Source organism: Haliotis cracherodii, unplaced genomic scaffold (assembly GCF_022045235.1).
Source record: "Haliotis cracherodii isolate W230 unplaced genomic scaffold, xgHalCrac1.p SCAF_13, whole genome shotgun sequence".
NCBI lineage: Eukaryota > Metazoa > Mollusca > Gastropoda > Lepetellida > Haliotidae > Haliotis > Haliotis cracherodii.
The window spans coordinates 30,609,835-30,635,882 of record NW_027266268.1 but is presented as its reverse complement, the minus strand read 5'-3'; the positions used below and the strand labels follow the sequence as shown (position 1 = coordinate 30,635,882).

Sequence of the window (26,048 nt, the reverse complement as noted above, 5' to 3'; positions counted from 1 at the left end):
TAAAGTGCATGGGTTTTTTTATTGCATGGCATCTGCGTCAATCAAACAGTGACAGTTCAACAACATGCCAAGATTAACAGAAGTGCAAAGAAACAACGTCATAGGCCGCTTGCATGCAGGGGAATCCCGATTAGCTGTAGCTGGGTTTTCAATGTAGCACCCATCACCATCACAAGGCTATGGGATCGGTTTCAACAGCATGGGTCAACACGTGATCGGCCAAGAAAGGGACGACCAAGAGTAACCACCCCCGCTCAAGATCGCTTCATCCGACTGTGCCACCTACATGAATACCCGTACTGCGCAGAATCACCGACAAGACCGTACGAAACCGTTTTATATCAGCAGGTCTACGAGCAAAACGTCCTGTTCGACGCGTCATATTGAGTCGACAAAATCGTCAACAACGACTGCATTTGTGTCGTCATTACAGGGCATGACCTCAACTGCGATGGAGAGATGCCTGGTTCAGTGACGAATCAAGATTTCTCCTCCGTTGAGGGCATGGAAGAGCACGGATCTACAGACGTCGGGGAGAACGTTACTCCGGAAACTGCGTATAGGAAGTGAACAGGTTTGGTGGGGGTAGCGTTATGATGTGGGCGGCTATCTCTAATCATGGCATGACAAGTTTTGTCCATATCAAGGACATTGTTACGGCTCAACGATATATCAACGAAATTCTCCTACCACACGTACTCCCAATTGCAGCCAACGGCAACGTTGTATTCAATGCAGCAGGACAACGCTTGACCACAGACAGCGCGGATCACAAGAGCCTGTCCACACAACAACATCGTTGATGTTCTCCCCTGGCCCTCCAGATCCCCGGATTTGAACCCGATAGAGCACCTGTGGGATGAATTGGATAGACGGCTACGCTTTTAGCAATATTCCAGCAATATCTCGGCGGGGGACACCAGAAATGGGCTTCACACTTTGTACCCATGTCGGGAATCGAACCCGTGTCTTCGGCGTGACGAGCGAACGCTTTAACCACCAGGCTACCCGACCGCCCCCTTTCACCATAATAAGCGTGTACGTTATCTCAGTGGCCATTCAGGTTTAGAATCGGTCCCTAGCAACCAATGCTGGTCGTTGGGGGCGACTAACGGGATCGGGTGGTCAGGCTCGCTGACTTGGTTGATGCATGTCATCGTATCCCAATTGCGTAGATCGATGCTCATTATGTCAGTCACTGGATTGACTGATCCAGACTCATTTACAGACCGCCGTCATATAGCTGGAATATTTCCGAAACATAAACAACGTCTGGCGACTTTAATTAAAGAAATCTCGTCACGCTATGGCGTTAAATCTTAACTCACTCACTCACTAATTAAAGAAATACATATGATAATTGACGAAGAAAGGGGAATTTATTATTCAAAGTTGATTTTACATTTCAATTAAGAGAAAATCAGATACAGTAGATTCATATGACAAGACGTCTAAAGAAATACAAAGTAATAATTATTTCATGTATTTATAATGTTGATTTGGTTTAACAATTCGAAAGCATCAATAAACGTCGCTGAAGTCATTTATCATGTTTACGTACACGTACAACTGGGTATTTCTTTATTTTAGGAATATTTTACGAAATTCGAAAACGTCATTTACAGCAGAGGGTATGTTGATTTTTAGCTTTCATATTGACAAACAATGTATGTGTGTTTTCTGATAGCAAATGTCATTGGGAGCGTAGTTTCACGGATAACTTCTCTTTTAGATATTTACTCAAAAATGTATCGCCACCGTTATGTGAAAAAGAAGAACATATCGAAGTACATGTATGCATGAAGTCCACGTCGGTATATATTTGGGGCATGGTATGGTCGGTATATCAAATTGCCTCGCTGTCCTTCAGCTGATCAGGTTTCGGTCTCTCCTCTACAGCACCATTCCGCTCATTTCTCCCTTCTGTAGCGCCTTTCCGCTGATCTTCAGGTTTCGGTCTCCCTTCTGCGGCGTCTTTCCGCTGATCTTCAGTTTTCGGTCTCCCTTCTGCGGCGTCTTTCTGCTGATCTTCTGGTATCGGTCTCCCTTCTGCGGCGTCTTTCCGCTGGTTTTCCGGTTTCGGTCTCCCTTCTGCAGCATCCTCCTGCTGATCTTCTGGTATCGGTCTCCCTTCTGCGGCGTCTTTTCGCTGGTTTTCCGGTTTTGGTCTCCCTTCTGCAGCATCTTTTTGCTGATCTTCTGGTATCGGTCTCCCTTCTGCGGCGTCTTTCCGCTGGTTTTCCAGTTTCGGTCTCCCTTCTGCAGCATCCTCCTGCTGATCTTCTCGTATCGGTCTCCCTTCTGCAGCGTCTTTCTGCTGATCTTCTGGTATCGGCCTCCCTTCTGCAGCGTCTTTCTGCTGATCTTCTGGTATCGGTCTCCCTTCTGCGGCGCCTTTCTGCTGATCTTCTGGTATCGGTCTCCCTTCTGCGGCGCCTTTCTGCTGATCTTCTGGTATCGGTCTCCCTTCTGAGGCGTCTTTCTGCTGATCTTCTGGTATCGGTCTCCCTTCTGCGGCGTCTTTCTGCTGATCTTCTCGTATCGGTCTCCCTTCTGCGGCGTCTTTCCGCTGATCTTCAGGTATCGGTCTCCCTTCTGCAGCATCTTTCTGCTGATCTTCAGGTTTCGGTCTCCCTTCTGCAGCATCTTTCTGCTGATCTTCAGGTATCGGTCTCCCTTCTGAGGCGTCTTTCTGCTGATCTTCTGGTATCGGCCTCCCTTCTGCGGCGTCTTTCTGCTGATCTTCAGGTATCGGTCTCCCTTCTGAGGCGTCTTTCTGCTGATCTTCTGGTATCGGCCTCCCTTCTGCGGCGTCTTTCTGCTGATCTTCAGGTATCGGTCTCCCTTCTGCGGCGTCTTTCTGCTGATCTTCTGGTTTCGGTCTCCCTTCTGCAGCGTCTTTCTGCTGATCTTCAGGTTTCGGTCTCCCTTCTGCGGCGTCTTTCTGCTGGTTTTCCGGTTTCGGTCTCCCTTCTGCAGCATCTTTCTGCTGATCTTCTGGTATCGGCCTCCCTTCTGCAGCGTCTTTCCGCTGATCTTCAGGTTTCGGTCTTCCTTCTGCGGCGTCTTTCCGCTGGTTTTCTGCTCTCCCTTCTGTGGCATTTTGTCGTTGATCTGCAGGGTCCCGTCTCCGGTCTGCACCGATTTCCAGCTGATCGTCAGGCCTCGTCATGTTTACCCCCTCCTTTTCCGGTCTCCCTTCTGTGGCATTTTGTCGTTGATCTGCAGGGTCCCGTCTCCGGTCTGCACCGATTTCCAGCTGATCGTCAGGCCTCGTCATGTTAACCTCCTCCAAAGGACGACCAGGACCATCAGGACGTCCTGTAGACGGCATGCCAAGACAAGCACCGATGGCACACGCTATGACCAGCACCATCAGAGTCTTTACAACACCTTCCATAGCTGGAAGAAGAAAAATGAATATTTTGATTGTCTCTTTCACGGGCTACAGCTGTCCAATAGATTTCACACAATGGGCCACTAGAAAATTCTCCAACTGTTTGAAAATAGAACAACATTATTTCAACTTATAGTACAATTTTGCGATGGTCAGCAGTAATGCAACCTCAGCGTCGAATAATTTTCAATCTTTCCGACGTTTGTTTTCAGTAAATTGGGAAATCAAATTTGTTTTACTCCCCACTCAGCAGTATTCCAGCTATATGACGGCGTCTGTAAATAATCGAGTCTGGAACAGACAATCCAATGATTGACATCATGAGCATAGAGCCACGCAATTGGGATACGACGACATGCTTCGAGCTAATCAGCGAGCCTGATCACCCGACCCCGTTAGTCGCCTCTTACGACAAGCATAGTCGCCTTTTACGTCAAGCATGGGTTGCTGAAGACCTATTCTACCCTGGATCTTCATGGGACGTTGGAGTGAGTGGACCAGAGAGCCCAGTTATAATATGAGCAACGATCTGTGCCTTCAGGTTACGATGACATGCTCGCAACCAAGTCAGCGATCCATTTGGTCGTCTCTTACGATCATAACCGTGGTAACCTATATATAAGGTAGTCCATCATGGGTGGAGGTGAGATCAAAGGTTTGTACTAGTCCAGACTAATGCTTGTTTTATAGATCCAGCCCACTGGGATAACATGCCACAGTTTAACATGAATGCCCTACTGCGAACAGTATACACCGAGCCAACTTGTTTTCCCCCAAAATGCCAAACACTAGGCAGGGTAACAACAAGTACCACGCTTGTCTTAGGCAGGGAAACAACATGTACCTTCGTGTAACATCTTTTGGTATGACGCTGCCGGGGATATAACCACCGACCTTCCGCTCTGTGGGCAGACACTCTATCCACTGGGCCGCCGAGGCGGTCCAATAATGTCATGAAAAATGTGTACGGGTATTGATAGTCGACGGCAAAAATAAGTGTGACAATCCAGATGTTCAAAAACAGTGAGCGAGTTGTGTGTACTCTCCATTTCTTATGGAACTGCTTAAATTGTACGAAAGGGAGGGGAGGGATTGGACGTAAGTATCCCAAGTTGCCCGCGAATGTATGGGATCTAAGGAAAAGTGTAATTTCTCGACTGTTGGACAAGTACCGTCAAACGGGTGGGGCTGCAATGAGACCTATGGCAGGCTCTCATTACATTAATTGCACTACGCAATAGATTCAAATCCGTTCCTGCTAACACTAACGAATTCTGATTTGGTTATTGTGAATGGACATTGACTGGCCAGCGATATCTTGACGAAATGAATAAAATATTTTTCTTATTTGGCTATCACTATATTTCATCAACAACCAGACCTGTTCGTCACGGGTGGAACGAGCATTCATTGAAACAGCCATCTGCATAATGCTACCCCTGCGTCACAGGGCCATATGACACAGTAGAACCAATCAACTCAACTCGAAAGGGTGCACGGGAAGCCAAACGCTAACACCGTATTCGTGCGTGCGTGATTTCCGATATTGTAGTAAACGTCGGTACCTTAAATTACCTTCCAGACTATAGCAGGATGCCATTTTATGGACGGTATTGGGACAAACAAACATCTCGAATTTTCTAACCCTTAAAACGGATGCCATCAAGGTGTCGTGCATGTATCGCCCAACATGGTGGACACACCAGATATACAGATCAACACGACCGAAATTAATTTTACAGACTTCATCACACATTCACTATCTCAACATCAGTTCCCACATTTTTGTCGGTGGTATATGTGGAGCTTTACATACTGATCAATATTATCCTTGAACACAACAAATCATGTGACAGACTAAGGTATAGTCTGGAAGGTAATTTAAGGTACCGACGTTTACTACAATATCTGAAAAACTATTTGACCTACTCCAGTCAAAGTTGGTATGAGATTATTAAACAGTCATACATAACTGGATATTACATTAAAAGACAATCTGTGTATGAATAAAAAATCTGTCTATTTAGCTATCACTATATTTCATATTTCATTCATTGAAACAGCCATCAGCATAATGCTACCCCTGCGTCACAGGGCCATATGACACAGTAGAACCAATCAACTCAACACGAAAGGGTGCACGGGAATCACGCACGTTAAGACACCCAACGCTAACACCGTATTCGTGCGTGCGTGATTCCCGATATTGTAGTAAACGTCGGTACCTTAAATTACCTTCCAGACTATAGCCGGATGCCATTTTATGGCGTATTGGGAGAAACAAACATCTCGAACTTTCCATCCCTTAAAACGGATGAACATCTTGACTTGATCACCGAAAGACATGCAAAGAACACGAGGCAGAATAGAAATACCTTTATATCTTTTTAGCATATAGGATCCATCTTCAACAAAATTAAACTCTTATTATCCTATTAAACTCTTTTTATCCAATTAAACTCTTTTACCCAGTTAAACTGTTATTAACCAATTAAAGTCTTATTATTCGATTAAACTTTTATTATCCAATTAAATTCTTATTTCCCAAATAACATCTTATTATCAAACGACAGCATCATCATCATCATCATCATCATCATCATCATCATCATTAATAAAACATGTAATACAACTGACAGACCCGTGAAGAACCGGGGTAGAATAGGTCTTCAGCAACCCATGCTTGCCGTAAAAGGCGACTATGCTTGTCGAAAGAGGCGACTAACGGGATCGGGTGGTCAGACTCGCTGACCTAGTTGATGCATGTCATCGATCCCAATTGCGTGGATCGATGCTCATGATGTCAGTCACTGGATTGTCTGGCCCAGACTTAATTATTTACAGACCGCCGTCATATAGCTGGAATATTGCTGAGTGCGGCGTTAAACAACAAACAAACAAATAAAACTTAGAAAATAAAGTAACAAACAAACCTGTCGAATATCGTCCAGACGCTGTGAATTTTGCAGTCAGTCTCGAGAACGATGATTCCAACTTTGAGTTCCAAGACAAATACCCCCTCATTTATACCACCCTGCATCGTGACTGCCTACCGTAATCTTTGCCCCCTCAACATTGGAAATTGCACCCCCGGGTGGGACCACGTCCCGTCATAGTCTTGTGACTGTGACAAGCTATTCCCAAAATAGGCCAATCGTGCTGGAGTGTTCATTTCATGAGAGCCTGTAAAAGCCTTTATGTTCCGCCAGGAGGAGACAGGCTTGTTTAATGCTTTACGTCAATGTTATCAGGTGGACGTTTGATTGCATATAAATTGCAAAAATTGTTATGCACTTTTCCAACAATGTGGTGTTTGCTACATATTGTTGCTATATGTCATTCACAGTTCAAGTCGTGCTGTATTTCAGTTATTATTATTTACATGAACGTATCGTCATTGTCACATGGGCTTTTGTAATAACAGTTTCCTTTTGAGTGCATTCACGCACGTGACAAGCAAGTGTTCATATATTAATCCCCTATAAGCGCCAATTGGCTTCCCTTGTTAAGTTTCTACCTTTTGTTATCTTATTACTTTGTTGTTCTTACATGTACATATATATGCTCTCTGCATCATATTCACCTGATGAAGGAGTAAGCATATATCCGAAACGTTGTGTTCCTCATAACTGACATTCATAAATGTTCTTCTTTATGTGTATCACTTCTGAATAATCAAAATTAATATATTTGTTTAATTTGACATAATCTTTTCTTTCAGTGTTTTCTATATTGACTTCTTAATAACCCATCGTTTTATTGAGTTATATTTTTCATTCTTTCTTTCCTATTGTTTCTATCTTTCTTTCTTTACTTGTTTGTTTGTTTGTTTATTTATTTACTAAAATATGTATATTGTATTGTACTGTATATTTAATACTGTCTCATAAGTAAACATTGATGCACTTATTTCACACTGAACACCAATACCAAAACCAATACCAGTACCAATACCAATACCAATACCAATACCAATACTGGCACAAGTTTTCTCACCACGGCTAGAATGTGTTTCTGTGAATACTTTTTAAACAGTTAAGTTATATATTTAGTTCATTTCTTGTAATGTGTTTTGTTAATCTGTTGCACGATGATACGAGTATTCACTTTGTATACGTTATGAATACCCATCGTGTAGTTATGGTATCATTATACAGTTTATGGCCGCCTCCGTCAAGGTGGGTCATAAATATCTAAACACCTACCGAACAACTGACAGCATCATCCGATAGCGATAGCTTACTCTAACTGTAACTACAACAAGTTTGTGAAGTTTTGGTCCAGTTGCCATAAACTATTTTTGTAACCATATCAACAAAAATACTGAATTATCTGAGTTCATATGCCCCCATGATGTATGATTCTGTTGCTGTTTTAAGAATCGCAGTATGAACATTAATATGTATGAACTGCTGTACGACAAAAAAAGTGGAATAATAAAAAAAAAAAATCAAAAAAAAATCATCCGACTCATACACTCCTGTATCAGCTCAACATACTTTACCTGGATAGATAACTTCTGTCAATACACCCACGGCCTCCCAATGGGATCCCCACTATCACCTTTGATCACCGAGATATTTTTGACCCACCTTGAAGAAAAAGCCCTGGAAACATCCCCAATAACTCCCCTCTGCTGGTTCCTCAAAGTTGATGACACCTTTGTCATCCTACATCCCAACAATGACCCCAGAACTCTATTGGACCACCTGAATTCACAAAACCCACGAATGCAGTTCACCATGGAGGAAGAAACCAATCGACAGCTCCCCTTCCATGATGTACTCGTACAGAAAGATAATAATGACAAACCCCCAATCACTGTTTATCGGAAACCTACCCACACAGATCAATACATACACTATGTCTCCAACCATCCACCTCAAGTCAAGAGAGGAATTATTTCAACCCTAGCAAGCCGAGCTCACAACATCTGTTCCACGAAGCAACACATAACTACTGAACTAAACCACCCCAAACAAGTATTTATACAGTATAACCTCTATCGTGAGCAACACGTCAACAGTCTGCACCCTTTGTGATCAGCCTCCCAACTTTGGAACCGTTAGCCACAAAAGCCAGAGACTCTTAAAGAAACAGGCCAACATTGATGTAGTTTTCAAGAGAAGTCATACCATTCAGAACACAATTATAGCCACAGGGAAACCACCATCGAGGCACAAGCTAGAACCATCAGGAGCAGTGTACCGCATTCCATGCAACTGTTGACAAGCTTACAAAGGAAAAAACATCTAGGCCCCCCAAAACCCGAAGAGAAGAACATCAAAGCTCAGGCTCCAAATAGGATTCTAAATCAGCTCTATCAGACCACATCCGTGACATCCAAAGCCACAGCATTCAGTGGGAGAGAGTCACAGCCCTCACCACCAGCCTCAAAGACTTCAAGATCAGGAAACAACACGAAGCCATCAACATCAAAAGACTCCAGCCGTCAATCAACCGTGACCAAGGCTATTACATACCCCTGGCGTACCATCAACTCATCAGCCATAATCCCGTTGTTTATATTACTGGCTCCATCCTTTGTTTATGTCACTGATTTCACCGATGATTGTCATCACTACCCTTGGATGTACATAACAGGCTTCTCTACTCCAGCACAACAATATCTACTCTACTGTATGAACATTGCCTCAGAGTGCTCAGCAAACCACTAACCAAACCAAAAATTGTCCATCCATCAAAAAAAATCGACAGAGTAATCACTAAACTCCAAACAGGACACACCAACCTAAATAACCACCTAAAAAATTTAAAAAAACACACTACAGGTAACTGCCCACACTGCAAACAACCAGAAACCCCAGAACACTCACTCATCCACTGCACACACAACCTAACACATCGAACCGCATTACAAACCACCCTCAATCTAAACAAAGCTCTCACTCTAGAAGCAATACTAAACCCACAAAATAAACTAGAAAACTTCAAGGCCTTAGGCGTATTCTTAATCAAAACGGAACTAATAAAACGCATCTAAAACCATAATAACCTACCAAATCAAAATCACATAAACAAACAATCATCCACCATACCCAGCTCCCTTAGTTCTGCTCCCCAACCCAATCGGCATCTATTCCAAATCTCAAAGTTCCCAAATTCCATATAAGCAACCCCTAAAGCCCCCTCTTGGGTTGCACAGACCACCCTCGCCCCTTTCGGAAACACATTAAATGGCCTGGCCGGGCCCGTGTGCGAAATACGCATCAGTCGGAAAGCGCACGTTAAATCTCCAAAGTAAGTAAGTAAGTAAGTAACATTGCCTCTTACTTGTATATGTACTTGCCAACCACACTCTGTACCACACCCTCCTCTCACTCTATATATCACTAATTAGATCTAAAATAGACTACGGATGTGCCATATACGACACCCTAAACCAATCCCTAAGCAAAAAACTAGACTCAATCCAATATCAGGCTCTAAAACTAATAACACGCACTCAACATGGCACCTCCTACACTTCACTCCAGGCCTTAACAGGAGAAATGCCACTAAGTCTACGTAGGGAACAATTAACCCTAAATTTCTGGGCCACGTCTCAATCCAACCCCCTAATTCAAAGCCTAATAAACAAAAACATCAGCCCAAAAAACCAAGCCCTAGCTCGAAAACACCCTCCACTTACTTCAATATCCCAAAGAATAACCAATTACTTAAATGAACACCAAATAAACAATCTTAAACAAAACTGTAAAAAATCAAATATCTTCACCCCAAAACTTAAAGCACCCAAAATAGACATAACACTAGCTAGCACAATCAATATACAAACCGACCCAAACATAGCCAAAACCACCACACTAGCATACATACATGAAAATTGGCCAAATTGGTGTCACATTTACACAGACGGATCCTCATATCCGATCTCCAAACACACAGGTTCCGGAGTCCACATCACACAACCAACTAAAGCCACACAATCCTACCGACTCCCAAACAATAAATCAATATTCACGGCCGAACTAATGGGCATGGCCTCAGCCTTTCATAATCAACAATCTAAAAAACAACAAAAAATCCTAATACTTACCGACTCGCTCAGTGGACTACAAGCCCTCCAAAATAAAAACACCAAAACCCGCCCCGAACTAATAAATCAGATACTAAAAAGCTCAAACGATTTAACTAAGGCTGGCAAACAAATAGTATTCATTTGGATCCCCGCCCACGTAGGAATATACGGCAATAAAAACGCCGATAAAGCAGCTAAACTATCCCTTAAAATCCCAGAAATAAGCTTAAACCTACCCATCTCCAAATCAGAAATTAAAAGTGTTAACAAAAAAAAATCACCAAAAATGGCATAACCTATATCAAAACTCAAATAGCCAAATCAAAAAGGTTCTCAAAAAAACCCTAACCAAACCAAAAATTCTACATCCGTCCAAAAAAATCGACAGAGTAATTACTAAACTCCAAACAGGACATACCAACCTAAATAACCACCTCAAAATAATAAGAAAACACGCAACAGGAACCTGCCCACATTTCAAACAACAAGAAACCCCAGAACACGCACTCATACACTGCACCCATTACCTAACACACCGAACTACACTACAAACCACCCTAAATCTAAATAAGGCTCTTACTCTAGAAGCAATCCTAAACCAGACCACATAATCAAACTAACAAACTTCCATACTCAGGTCCCTTAGTTCGTCCCCCAAACCCTCTTGGCATTTTTTCAAAATTTCAAAATTTCCAAAATTCTATATAAGCAACCACTAAAACACCCCTACTGGATTGCCAAACAACTTTTTCCCCTTTTCGGAAACACATTAAATGGCTTGGCCGGGCACGTGTGCGAAATACGCTGCAGTCGGAAAGCGCACGTAAAATCTCCAATATATGTAAGTAAGTAACTCTGTATATCACTTGCTTGAACCTACACCGAAACGTCGCTCTTAATTGTAATAAAGAAGTTGTTTATCCATAAATTCTTATCTTTACTTAGTACTCCAACTTCTAAATGCCTATCAAAGAAGTCACTGACCTTTACATCAACATCTTCACTGACAATGATTGGAGATAAAAATGTGTTAGATTTAGAAGTGACTCAGGTGGGCTCAACAATAACATTCCTTGTATTTTTTCTGTGTAAAATTTCGTTTAAACGATTTTTTCTGTTAGATAATAAATTTTCATTTACATCACCGACAATCACCAATTTATTAGATATATCCAATGCAACTTCGATAGAATTATCTAAACGACTCCAAAACTGTATTGAATTGTGTTTCGGTCTGTAAACAACACAGAGTAATAAAGGCCCTTGAGGAAGAACTATTTTTATCCATATACTTTCATCAGTAATATTTTCTAGTTCTTGCATTCTCTTGTATGTAAAACACTTAGTGATATATAGCATAACCCCTCCCCAAAAGCATTTCCATCTTTCCGTATTGGATCATGAAATGATTGCCACAGTTTCATTGTCTACAGATTCATCCGGATGTGTTTCAGTGAAACCAACTACATACGGTGGCCCATAAGGGACATGGAGTCTGTTTATCCATATTTTGATATTTCACGTACTGTTATCGTAACCTTTTGCAAATTAACACGATTTGTCATACAAATATGTGATAAATCATGTATAAATACAACTGAAAACATGGAAAATGTACTTTCAAGTAGCTATTGAGTCGCTGAAATGTGAAGGGAAAACTGCAAAAACTAAAATGGAAATGTCAAAAAACAAAACGAAAATGTCAAAAACAAAAGCGAAAATGTCAAAAACTAAAATGAAAATACAGAAAACTATTTCCACCGCGGTGTAAATAGTTTTCACCGCGGTAGAAATATTATCACCGCGGTAGAAATAGTTTTCACCGCGGTAGAAATATTATCACCGCGATAGAAATATTAACACCGCGGAAGAAATATTATCACCGCGGTAGAAATATTATCATGGCGGTGGAAATAGTTTTCACCGCGGTGGAAATATTATCACCGCGGTGGAAATAGTTTTCTGTATTTTCATTTTAGTTTTTGACATCTTCGTTTTTGTTTTTTGACATTTTCATTTTAGTTTTTGACATTTTCGTTTCACTTTTCAGCGATTCAATATCTTCTTTACACATGACTTATCACATATTTGTAAGACAAAACGTGTTAATTTTCAAAAGGTAACGATAAAAGTAAGTGAAATATTAAGATATGGAAAAACAGACGCCATGTCCCTTATGGGCCACCGTACTACATCATGATAATACAAAATTTAATGATAATACTTATAGAGTGAAAACAAGTCATTCCGCTGATAAGACATATACTCTTCAAAACAAAAGAAACGCAAAACAGATATTTTTGGCCATATAAGCAAAATTAGCGGACCAAGAGGTGCAACATGAAGAGGTTAAATGTGTTATAGTGTGAGTGACAAATTTCACGGAATGAAATGATCACAACGAGGACATGCAAACCATTAGTCGGGAAATACGTACCAACAACGACTGCATTGGTGTCGTCAATAAAGGGTATGACCTTAACTGCGATGGAGAGATGTCTGGTTCAGTGACGAATCAAGATTTCTCCTCCGTCAAGGAGATGGAAGAGCACGGGTCTACAGACGTAGAGGAGAACGTTACGCCGGATACTGCGTACAGGAAGTGAACAGGTTTGATGGGAGTGGCGTTATGATGTGGGCGTCGATCTCTCACCATGGCATGACAGGTTTGGTCCATATCCAGGACAATGTTACGGCTCAATGATACATCAACGAAATTCTCCTACCACACGTACTCCCAATTGCAGCCAACGGCAACGATGTATTCAATGCAGCAGGACAACGCTTGACCGCAGACAGCGCGGATCACAAGAGCCTGTCCACACAACAACAACGTTGATGTTCTCCCCTGGCCCTCCAGATCCCCAGATTTGAACCCGATAGAGAGCCCGTGGGATGAATTGGATAGACGGCTACGCCGACGTCAACCACAACCCCAGACGTTGCAGCAGTTGGCCTTTGCGTTGCAGGGCGAGTGGGCTACCTTTCCCAAGGATGCGATTCGCATACTCGTCTCTTCCATGGGCAGGAGATGTCAGGCTGCTATCGATTCCAACAGGGGACATACGTGTTATTGATGGTAGATGGCTTTCACTTGGACTTTTCCTATGTACCGATACCTGACATGACTACAATCACCAAGTGTTCTCTCCACAACATTTTGGCTCAATACCTTGTATGTCCGTATAAATGTATATTTCCTACCTCACACAAAAATGTCTTTGCGTTCTTTTTTTGAAGAGTTTATTACTTACAGTAATAACGAAAATTGTAATGTGCGCATTTCAAGATATATCCATTTTGCTAGCGATAAACATCGTCATTGAGTTTTGGTCATGATGCTTTTAACAAGGTTCCAGCCATATCGGGCGAGATTGACACCAGAAATGGGCTTCACACATTGTACCCATGTTTGTAATCGAATGCGGACATTCGGCTTGACGAGCGAACGCTTTAACCTATCACCATAATAGTGAGTGAGTGAGTGAGTATGGTTTTACGTCGCTTTTAGCAATATTCCAGCAATATCTCGGCGGGGGACACCAGAAATGGGCTTCACACTTTGTACCTATGTCGGGAATTGAACCCGTGTCATCGGCGTGACGAGCGAACGCTTTAACCACTGGGCTACCCGACCGCCCCCTTTCACCATAATAAGCGTGTACGTTATCTCAGTGGCCATTCGGGTTTAGAATCGGTCCCTAGCAACCAATGCTGGTCGTAGGAGGCGACTATAACGGGATCGGGTGGTCAGGCTCGGTGACCTGGTTGATTGCATGTCATCGTACCCTGACTGCATGGATCGTTGCTCATGAGATCAATCACTGGATTGTCTGATCCAGAATTGATTTTATATACTGGCCGTCGTTTTGTAGCTAGGTTCTTGCTGAGTATGTCGTTAAACAAGAATACACACTCTAACGAATGAACGAATTAAAAGTAGATGAAGTATGTATTTAAAGGGCAAGTTCACACGGAAATGAACCTTTTTTTCTTGTACTTTTTCCACATTAAAAGTGTTAACATAGAAGTGTCATAGACAAAAATATAAAATCATCATATTTAATTAACATATTTTTTGCACTAAAACGATTTATATTTTTCACATTTACCAAGTGTTCTATTTCCAAAACACCATGGCTTATGTCCCTTGCAATATGACGTCATTGGTGCCAATTGATAAACATTATGACGTCATCATGCTTTGTTAGAGCCGCTTCGCGTGGTGTAGGTACAGTTTTGTGATTCTAGCATCTCAGATGCCAGCCATTGTGTTATGCTGAGTCACCACTGCGCCGGAGTGTGTCGTAGACCATGTTGTTTTACCGCAAACTGGTCCTTGATATCTTTTGCGTTGAGAATAGACAGGGACCCAGTTGAATTGGCACCAATTACGTCATAATCTAAGGGGGATAACTCAGGCCTATTTCGCTCGTAAAACGAAGGCCTCATAACGGCATATCACTTTCACACTATTGTGAGCTTCCTACTTTCACTGTGAAAAAAAATGAGTGTATATTTTCAAACACAGATACTAACTAATTCTAAAATTGCGTTTTGTTTAGAAAAAGAAAGAAAGTGATTTTTGCGTGTACACCTCCCCTTTAAACTAGTGATGTGTCATCCTAACACGGTATAGGACGAGTATAGCAGTGAAGATCCGGATTAGAATTGTTCTTCAGCAACCCATGCTGGTCGTTAGTGGCGACTTACGTGATCGGGTGGTCAGACTTGCTGACTTGGTTGATGCATGTCATCGTATCCCAATTGCGTAGATCGATGCTCATGATGTCAGTCACTGGATTGACTGATCCAGACTCGATTATTTACAGACCGCCGTCATATAGCTGGAATAATTCCGAAACATAAACAACGTCTGGCGACTTTGATTAAAGCAATCTCGTCACGATATGGCTGATATACTGCCGATTTGACGTTAAATCTTAACTCACTCACTCACTAATTGAAGAAATACAAAGAATAATTGAAGAAGGAAGGGGAATTTTATTATTCAAAGTTGATTTTACATTTTAATAAAGGGAAAATCAGATACAGTAGATTCATATTATAAGACGTCTAAAGAAATACAAAGTAATAATTATTTCATGTATTTATAATGTTGATTTGGTTTAACAATTCGAAAGCATCATTAAACGTCGCTGAAGTCATTTATCATGTTCACGTAAACGTACAACTGGGTATTTCTTAATTTCAGGAATATTTTACGAAATTCGAAAACGTCATTTACAACAGAGGGTATGTTGATTTTTAGCTTTCATATTGACAAACAATGTATGTGTGTTTTCTGATAGCAAATGTCATTGGAAGCGTAGTTTCACGGATAACTTCTCTTTCAGATATTTACTCAAAAATGTATCGCCACCGTTATGTGAAAAAGAAGAACATATCGAAGCACATGTATGCATGAAGTCCACGTCGGGATATATTTTGGGCATGGTGTGGTCGGTATATCAAATTGCCTCGCTGTCCTTCAGCTGATCAGGTTTCGGTCTCTCCTCTGCAGCACCATTCCGCTTATTTCGGCCTTCTGTGGCGCTGATTTCCCGGTTTCGGTCTCCCTTTTGCAGCGTCTTTCTGCTGATTTTCCGGTTTCGGTCTCCCTTCTGCAGCATGTCTCCGCTGATCTTCAGGTTTCGGTCTCCCTTCTGCAGCGCCTTTCCGCTGATCTTCAGGTTTCGGTCTCCCTTCTGCAGCGCCTTTCCGCTGATCTTCAGGTTTCGGTCTCCCTTCTGCAGCGCCTTTCCGCTGATCTTCAGGTTTCGGTCTCCCTTCTGCGGCGTCTTTCCGCTGGTTTTCCGGTTTCGGTCTCCCTTCTGAAGCATCCTCCTGCTGATCTTCTGGTATCGGCCTCCCTTCTGTGGCATTTTGCCGTTGATCTTCAGGGTCCTGTCTCCGGTCTGCACCGATTTCCAGCTGATCGTCAGGCCTCGTCATGTTAACCTCCTCCAAAGGACGACCAGGACCATCAGGACGTCCTGTAGACGGCATGCCAAGACAGGCACCGATGGTACACGCTATGACCAGCACCATCAGAGTCTTTACAACACCTTCCATAGCTGGAAGAAGAAAAATGAATATTTGATTGTCTCTTTCACGGGCTTCAGCTATCCAATAGATTTCATACAATGGGCTACTAGAAAATTGAAACTGTTTGAAAATAGAACAACATTATTTCAACTTATAGTACAATTTTGCGATGGTCAGCAGTAATGCAACCTCAGCGTCGAATAATTTTCAATCTTTCCGACGTTTGTTTTCAGTAAATTGGGAAATCAAATTTGTTTTACTCCCCACTCAGCAATATTCCAGCTATATGACGGCGTCTGTAAATAATCAAGTCTGGACCAGACAATCCAATGATTGACATCATGAGCATAGATCCACGCATTTGGGATACGACGACATGCTTCCACCTAGTCAGCAAGTCTGACCACCCGACCCCGTTAGTCGCCTCTTCCGACAAGCATAGTCGCCTTTTACGGCAAGCATGGGTTGCTGAAGACCTATTTTACCCCGGATCTTCATGGGACGTTGGAGTGAGTGGACCAGAGAGCCCAGTTATAATATGAGCAACGATCTGTTCCTTCAGGTTACGATGGCATGCTCTCAACCAAGTCAGCGATCCTTACCAACGGAAACATTTGGTCGCCTCTTACGACCAGCATAGGCTGCTGAGGACCTATTCCAAACAGGGATCATAACCGTGGTAGTCTATATATAAGGTAGTCCATCATGGGTGGAGGTGATATCAAAGGTTTGTACTAGTCCAGAATAATGCTTGTTTTATAGATCCAGCCCACTGGGATAACATGCCACAGTTTAACATGAATGCCCTACTGCGAACAGTATACACCGAGCCAACTTGTTTTTTCCCATAACGCCGAACACTAGGCAGGGAAACAACAAGTACCACGCTTGTCTTAGGCAGGGAAACAACATGTACCTTCGTGTAACATATTTTGGTATGACGCTGCCGGGATATAACCACCGACCTCCCGCTCTCTGGGCAGACACTCTATCCACTGGGCCACCGAGGCGGTACAAGAATGTCATGAAAAATGTGTACGGGTATTGATAGTCGACGGCAAAAATCAGTGTGACAATCTAGATGTTAAAAAACTGTGAGCGAGTTGGGTTAAACGCCGCTTTGAACAGTTTTCCAGTTGTATTACAGCGTGTCAGCATAAAGTGGGAGGAAAGCCCGAAATGATGCAGGTCCTAGACGGCCATCGCTCTGGTGTAAGGAACTGACAACAATTATGACATGGTCTATATAGATATACTACCGACCAAAAATATGGGAACTAATAATTTGAATGTAGCTATCATTGAGTGTACATTTATAATCTGAACGCAACATCTAATCACAATGAAAGTTCACATCATGCATAAGCAGCACACAGAAGCCAAAGTGTGTACTCCCCACTACTTATGGAATTGTGCTTAAAATGAAAGAAAGGGAGGGGGGGGGGGGGGGGGGATTGGACGTAAATATCCCAAGTTGCCCGCAAATGTATGGGATGTAAAGAAAAGGGTAATTTCTCGACTGTTGGACAAGTACCGTCAAACGGGTGGGGCTGCAATGAGAGCTATGGCAGGCTCTCATTACATTAATTGCACTACGCAATAGATTCAAATCCGTTCCTGCTAACACTAACGAATTCCGAACAGCAACAGGAAGGCCATTTTCAATATCTACCGTTAAAAACCTTTCTTTCTTACAGCAGGACGTCCTGTAAAGGGTGTGACCTTTACAGTGTACCATAGTGGGCAAAGATTGGGTGGGCTAGGCAACACCATGGACGGGATGTGCGCCAATTGCGTCACACCATGTTTACAGACGAATCAGTGTTTTGCCTCCGATTCACACAGATGGCAGCAAACGCTGTTGGCGACAATTCTTGACCATTATCAGTATGGGGGCAGTAGTGTCATGGTTTGGGGTTGTATCACACATGACAGGCGAACTGATTTGGTTAATGTGAATGGACATTGACTGGCCAGCGATATCTTGACGAAATTTTGCGCCTTGTCGCTGTTCAATTTGCTAGAATTATCGGCAGAAGTTTTGAACGGCAAGGTGACAATGCCAGACCACATCGTGTCAAGGTCGTCACCGATTATCTCCGACGAGACTTGGACTTGGACTTGCCCACTAAGTCCCCTCTGATGTGTTCGACATCTGTGGGATGTTCTCGGGTGGAGAGTGTACGCCAGTGACCCAGCACCCGCCAACCTGACCCAGCTTGGGGTAGTTCTTCAGACGGAATGACGGCCAATACCGAGGGCAACAAGACGCAAGTTAATCAACAGTATGACATCAGGGTGTCGTGCATGTATCGCCCAACAAGGTGGCCCAGCTTGGGGTAGCTCTTCAGGCGGAATGACTGGTAATACCAAGGGCAACAATACGCAAGTTAATCAACAGTATGACATCAGGGTGTCGTGCATGTATCGCCCAACATGATGGCCCAGCTTGGGGAAGCTCTTCAGGCGGAATGACGGCCAATACCGAGGGCAACAATACGCAAGTTAATCAACAGTATGACATCAGGGTGTCGTGCATGTATCGCCCAACATGGTGGACACACCAGATATACAGATCAACACGACCGAAATTAATTTTACAGAAGTCATCACACATTCACTATCTCAACATCAGTTCCCATATTTTTGTCAGTGGTATATGTGGAGCTTTACATACTGATCAATGTTATCCTAACTAAGGTATAGTCTGGAAGGTAATTTAAGCACAGGAGTCCGTATCTAAAAATAGACGCCGTGTGGATATGGTCATGAATATGCATGAGGGCGTCTATTTTTAGATACGGACTCCTGTGATTTAAGGTACCGACGTTTACTACAATATCTGAAAAACTATTGGACCTACTCCAGTCAAAGTTGGTATGAAATTATTAAACAGTCATACATAACTGGATATTACATTTAAAGACAATCGGTGAATGAATAAAAAATCTGTCCATTTAGCTATCACTATATGTCATCAGCAACCAGACCTGTTCGTCACGGGTGGAACGAGCATTCATTGAAACAGCCATCTGCACAATGCTACCCCTGCGTCACAGGGCCACATGACACAGTTGAACCAATCAACTCAACACGAAAGGGTGCACGGGAATCACGCACGTTGAGACGCCCACTGCTAACATCGTATTCGTGTGTGCGTGATTCCCGATATTGTAGTAAACGTCGGTACCTTAAATTACCTTCCAGACTATAGCAGGATGCCATTTTATGGCGTATTGGGAGAAACAAACATCTCGAATTTTCCATCCCATAAAACGGATGAACATCTTGACTTGATCACCGAAAGACATGCAAAGAACACGAGGCAGAATAGAAAATACCTTTATATCGTTTTAGCATATAGGATCCATCTTCAACAAAATTAATGTCTTATTATTCGATTAAATTTTTATTATCCAATTAAATTCTTATTTCCTAAATAACATCTTATTCTCAAACGACAGTAAAAGAGAGGCATTTTCTGTTTTGGGCTTCAGAAAATAATAGCACATCGAATTGAACCTTTTTTGTTTTAGACTATGTCACGATATTTCGAGGCCTCTAACCCATCACTACAAGATGCAGTTGCCAGTTGCCAGTTGACAGGTCATCATCATCATCATCATCATCATCATCATTATTATTTTTATCAATAATAAAACATGTAATACAACTTAGAGACCCGTGAAGATCAGGGGTAGAATAGGTCTTCAGCAACCAATGCTTGCCGTAAAAGGCGACTATGCTTGCCGAAAGAGGCGACTAACGGGATCGGGTGGTCAGGCTCGCTGACTTAGTTGATCCATGTCATCGATCCCAATTGCGATGATGTCAATCACTGGATTGTCTGGTCCAGACTCAATTATTTACAGACCGCCGTCATATAGCTGGAATATTGCTGAGTGCGGCGTTAAACAACAAACAAACAAATAAAACTTAGAAAATAAAGTAACAAACAAACCTGTCGAATATCGTCCAGACGCTGTGAATTTTGCAGTCAGTCTCGAGAACGGTGATTCCAACTTTGAGTTCCAAGACAAATACCCCCTCATTTATACCACCCTGCATCGTGACTGCCTACCGTAATCTTTGCCCCCTCAACATTGGAAATTGCACCCGGGGGGGGGGGGAAACCCGTCATAGTCTTGTGACTGTGACTAAGCTATTCCCAAAATAGGTGAGTCGTGCTGGAGTATTCATTTCATGAGAGCCGGCTGTATGTTCCGCCAGGAGGGGACAGGCCTGGTTTATGCTTGACTTGTCAATGTAGCTGAATTGCGAAATTGTTGAGCAGTTTCCCACAATATAGTGTTTCCTTCACATTGTTGCTATAGGTTCCGTCATAGTCTTGTGACTGTGACTAAGCTATTCCCAAAATAGGCCAAAAGTGCTGGAGTAAAAAAAAAACCTTTAAAGGTTTTATGTTCCGCCAGGAGGGAACAGGCTTGTTTAATGCTTTACTGTCAATGTTTTCAGTTGGACGTTTGATTGCATACAAATTGCAAAAATTGTAAATATGCAGTTTTCCCACAATATGGTGTTTGCTACACATTGTTGCTTTTGGTCATTCACAGTCGTGCTGTATTTAATGTATTATTATTTACATGAACGTATCGTCATTGTCACATGGGCTTTTGTAATAACAGTTTCTTTTTGGGTGCATTTACGCACGTGACAAGCACATGTTCATATATTAATCACCAAGTGCCAATTGGCTTCCCTTGTTAAGTTTCCGCCTTTTGTTTTCTTATTACTTTGTTGTTCTTACACGTACATATATATTATGCTCTCTGCAGATACCCTCCTCTCTCTCTACATATCACTAATTAGATCAAAACTAGACTACGGCTGCGCCATATACAACACCCTAAACAACTCTCTATCTAAAAAACTTGACTCAATACAATATCAGGCTCTCAAACTAATTACATGCACCCAACATGGCACCTCCTACACATGGCGTCCCAATCAAACCCTCTCATCCAAAACTTAATAAACCAAAACATCAGCCCCAAAAACCAAGCTCTAGCTCGTAAACACCCCTTACTTACCCCAATATCCCAAAGAATAACAAACTACCTAAATGAACACCAAATTAAAAATCTTAAACAAAACTGCAAACAATCAAATATCTTCACCCCTAAACTTAAAATACCCAAAATAGACACAACACTAGCTAGCTAAATAAATAAACAAACCGACCCAAACATAGCTAAAACTACCACACTAGCATACATACACGAAAATTGGCCAAATTGGTGTCATATTTACAGATCCGACCTCCAAACACACAGGTTTCGGAGTCCATACCACACAACCAACTAAAACCACACAATCCTTCCGACTCCCAAACAACCAGTCAATATTCACGGCCGAACTAATGGACATGGCCTCAGTCCTCCATAATCAAGAATCCAAAAACCACAAAAGAATCCTAATACTTACCGACTCCCTAAGTGGAATGCAAGCCCTCCAAAACAAATATACCAAAAACCGACCTAAATTAATAAATCAAATACTTAAAAGCTCCAACGACCTAACTAAGGCAGGCAAACAAATAACCTTCTTGTGGATACCCGCCCACGTAGGAATATACGGTAATGAAAACGCCGATAAAGCAGCTAAACTATCCCTCAAAATCCCAGAAATAAGCTTAAATTTACCCATCTCAAAATCAGAAATTAAAAGTGTGAACAAGCATAAAATCACAAAAAATGGCATAACCTATATCTAAACTCAAATAGCCAAATCAAAAAAGCGCTCAGCAAACCACTAACCAAACCAAAAATTGTCCATCCATCAAAAAAAATCGACAGAGTAATCACTAAACTCCAAACAGGACACACCAACCTAAATAACCACCTAGATAAAAAACAAACAAACATACTACAGGTAACTGCCCACACTGCAAACAACCAGAAACCCCAGAAACACGCACTCATCCACTGCACACACAACCTAACACATCGAACCGCATTAGAAACCACCCTCAATCTAAACAAGGCTCTCACTCTAGAAGCAATACTAAACCCACAAAATAAACTAGAAAACTTCAAGGCCTTAGGCGCATTCTTAATAAAAACGGAACTAATAAAACGCATCTAAAAACATAATAACCTACCAAATCAAAATCACATAAACAAACAAACATCCACCATACCCAGCTCCCTTAGTTCTGATCCCCAACCCAATCGGCATCTATTCCAAATCTCAAAATTCCCAAATTCTATATAAGCAACCCCTAAACCCCCCTCTTGGGTTGCACAGACCACTTTCGCCCCTTTCGGAAACACATTAAATGGCCTGGCCGGGCCCGTGTGCGAAATACGCATCAGTCGGAAAGCGCACGTTAATTCTCCAAAGTAAGTAAGTAAGGAAGGAAGGAAGGAAGGAAGGAAGGAAGGAAGGAAGGAAGGAAGGAAGGAAGGAAGGAAGGAAGGAAGGAAGGAAGGAAGGAAGTAAGTAAGTAAGTAAGTAAGTAAGTAAGTAAGTAAGCATCCATTCACCTGATGAAGGAGTAAGCATATATCCGAAACGTTGTGTTCCTCATAACTGACATTCATAAATTTTCTGCTTTATGTGTATCTCTTCTGAATAATCAAAATTAATATATTTGTTTCATTTGACATAATCTTTTCTTTCAGTGTTTTCTATATTGACTTCTTAATAACCCATTGTTTTATTGAGTTATATTTTTCATTCTATCTTTCTTATTGTTTCTGTCTTTCTTTCTTTCTTTACTTGTTTGTTTGTTCGTTTGTTTGTTTATATATTTACTATATTGTATATTGTATTGTACTGTATATTTACTACTGTGTCTCATAAGTTAACATTGATGCACTTATTTCACACTGAACACCACCACCACTACTACTACTACTACTACTGGCACAAGTTTTCTCACCACGCTAATACTTTTTAAACACTTAAGTTAGATATTTGGTTCATTTCTTGTAATGTGTTTTGTTAAGCTGATGCACGATGATACGAGTATTCACTTTGTATACGTTATGAATACCCATCGTGTAGTTATGGCATCATTATACAGTTTATGACCGCCTCCGTCAAGGTGGGTCAAAAATATCTAGACACCCACCTAACAACTGACAGCATCATCCGACTCATACACTCCTGTATCAGCTCAACATACTTTACCAGGAGAGATGACGTCTATCAACAAACCCACGGCATCCCAATGGGATCCCCACTATCACCCTTGATCACCGAGATATTTTTGACCCACCTTGAAGAAAAAGCCATGGAAACATCCCCAATAACCCCCCTCTGCTGGTTCCTCAAAGTTGATGACACCTTTGTCATCCTACATCCCAACAATGACCCCAGAACTCTATTGGACCACCTGAATTCACAAAACCCACGAATGCAGTTCACCATGGAGGAAGAAACCAATCGACAGCTCCCCTTCCTTGATGTACTCGTACAGAAAGATAATAATGACAAACTCCCAATCACTGTTTATCGGAAACCTACCCACACAGATCAATACATACACTATGTCTCCAACCATCCACCTCAAGTCAAGAAAGGAATTATTTCAACCCTAGCAAGCCGAGTTCACAACATCTGTTCCACGAAGCAACATATAACTACTGAACTAAACCACCTCAAACAAGTATTTCAACAGTATAACTTCTATCTTGAGCAACTAGTACAACAGAAGATACAGAACATCACCAAGAAATCTCAGAAATCCCCACGTCAACAGTCTGCGCCCTTTGTGATCAGCCTCCCAACTTTGGAACCGTTAGCCACAAAATCCAGAGACTCTTAAAGAAACAGGCCAACATTGATGTAGTTTTCAAGAGAAGTCATACCATTCAGAACACAATTTAAGCCACAGGGAAGCCACCATCGAGCCATAAGCTAGAACCATCAGGAGAGTGTACCACATTCCATGCAATTGTGGACAAGCTTACAAAGGTGAAACATCTAGGCCCCTCAAAACCCGAATAGAAGAACATCAAAGCTCTGACTCTAAATCAGCTCTATCAGACCACATCCGACACAACCAAAGCCACAGCATTCAGTGGGAGAGAGTCACAGCCCTCACCACCAGCCTCAAAGACTTTAAGATCAGGAAACTACACGAAGCCATCAACATCAAAAGACTCCAGCCGTCAATCAACCGTGACCAAGGCTATTACATACCCCTGGCGTACCATCAACTCATCAGCCATAATCCCGTTGTTTATATTACTGGCTTCATCCTTTGTTTATGTCACTGACTTCACCGATGATTGTCATCACTACCCTTGGATGTACATAACAGGCTTCTCTACTCCAGCACAACAATATCTACTCTACTGTATGAACATTGCCTCTTACTTGTATATATACTTGCCAACCACACTCCGTATACGGAAAAACGGTCCCAACCTCCATTGTCATAATCAACTTTAAAAAAACCGCTAAATTCCCTGAAGCCCCCAAACACATATCCTTCGGAGCCCACACAAACTTAGAAGTCAAACCCTATATAAAGCAGGTTAAGCAATGTTCAAAGTGCCTCAAATACAACCACACTGCTTCCCAATGCACCTACCCTAAAACTAAATGTAAAAAATGCGCACAAACAGACTGCCCAGGCACATGCACACCCTGGTGCATCCACTGCAAATCCACCCAACACACTTCACTTTCAAACCAATGCCCACACAGACACACACTCACCCAGCAGGCCAACAAACACATAAACATAGAAACGGCTAAAATCCAAACACGAAAATTTGCTACACCTGCATCTAAACCACTCCTCCCTACACCACACCCAAACACCATCCCACAAACAAACACCACACCCATAACCGACAGCTCTGTCTGGGACCCCTACCGAGAAACCGCACCCACCTCACACACACAAGCAGCCACTCAACCAACCACGAACCCTCCCAAAACATCAACCCCCGCATGCAAAACAAACCTCAAAATGACCACCACAACACGACCCTCATCCAAGCACCCTACAGCCCATATGGCAACAACGCTCTCCCACAAGCAAGCACAACAACAAAACACAAACACTAAGAAAACATCAGCTACACCCATCCCGCCAACACCTTCACAACCCTCCACATCACATGCCTCCCCCATGGAAACTCAACCAGCTAAACCTAATCCAACCCATGACGAAGATTTCTCCACTACTGAGGAAACAATAGACACTACTCCAACTAAAACAAACCAAACTTCCCAACCAGCCAACACCCCAAACCTAAATAACCTCACCTTACTCCTAGCATATATGCATAGTCAAAACTCACCAAAAGCTAGTATGGAATCCTTCCACAAAGTAGCTTTCAATCTAAAATTAACCGATCTTCCCTTCTTCCTCTTTAACCTCCATCTAAAAGAACTCACCGAATAAAATAAAAACTAAAAACTAAATCACCAATCACCCGAACCCAATATTCGAAGGACTAAATATTTTTCAGTGGAACGCCAACGGACTCACCTCCCACGGCCATGAACTAAAAACTAAATTTAAACTAAATAAAGGCCCTCACATTGCTTGTATACAGGAAACCAAATTCTCAAAAAAAT

General features: G+C 42.2%; 2 protein-coding genes across 2 annotated transcripts; both read right to left on the bottom strand.

The window, feature by feature from the left end:
- Positions 1-1,842: 1,842 nt before the first annotated feature.
- Positions 1,843-6,421, bottom strand: LOC139459355 (uncharacterized). The gene is made up of 3 exons (XM_071240819.1): positions 6,331-6,421; positions 3,273-3,402; positions 1,843-3,164 (listed from the first exon to the last, which is right to left on the bottom strand). The coding sequence occupies exons 1-3, from the start codon at positions 6,419-6,421 to the stop codon at positions 1,847-1,849; spliced, it is 1,539 nt and encodes a 512-aa protein (XP_071096920.1). The 3' UTR covers positions 1,843-1,846.
- Positions 6,422-15,499: 9,078 nt separating this feature from the next.
- On the bottom strand, positions 15,500-20,506 carry LOC139459169 (uncharacterized). The gene is made up of 2 exons (XM_071240623.1): positions 20,449-20,506; positions 15,500-16,516 (listed from the first exon to the last, which is right to left on the bottom strand). The coding sequence occupies exon 2, from the start codon at positions 16,322-16,324 to the stop codon at positions 15,911-15,913; it is 414 nt and encodes a 137-aa protein (XP_071096724.1). The 5' UTR covers positions 16,325-16,516; positions 20,449-20,506; the 3' UTR covers positions 15,500-15,910.
- Between the last annotated feature and the right edge of the window lie 5,542 nt (positions 20,507-26,048).

Excerpts from the sequence above, each read along its gene's own strand:
- LOC139459355 (XM_071240819.1), bottom strand. The coding sequence starts at position 6,421 with ATGAGGGGGTATTTGTCTTGGAACTCAAAGTTGGAATCATCGTTCTCG. Across the intron at positions 3,403-6,330 it reads GTCTGGACGATATTCGACAG|CTATGGAAGGTGTTGTAAAG; the intron begins GTTTGTTTGTTA and ends TTCTTCTTCCAG. Across the intron at positions 3,165-3,272 it reads GAGGAGGTTAACATGACGAG|GCCTGACGATCAGCTGGAAA; the intron begins GCCTGACGATCA and ends AAACATGACGAG.
- LOC139459169 (XM_071240623.1), bottom strand. The coding sequence starts at position 16,324 with ATGCCACAGAAGGGAGGCCGATACCAGAAGATCAGCAGGAGGATGCTT.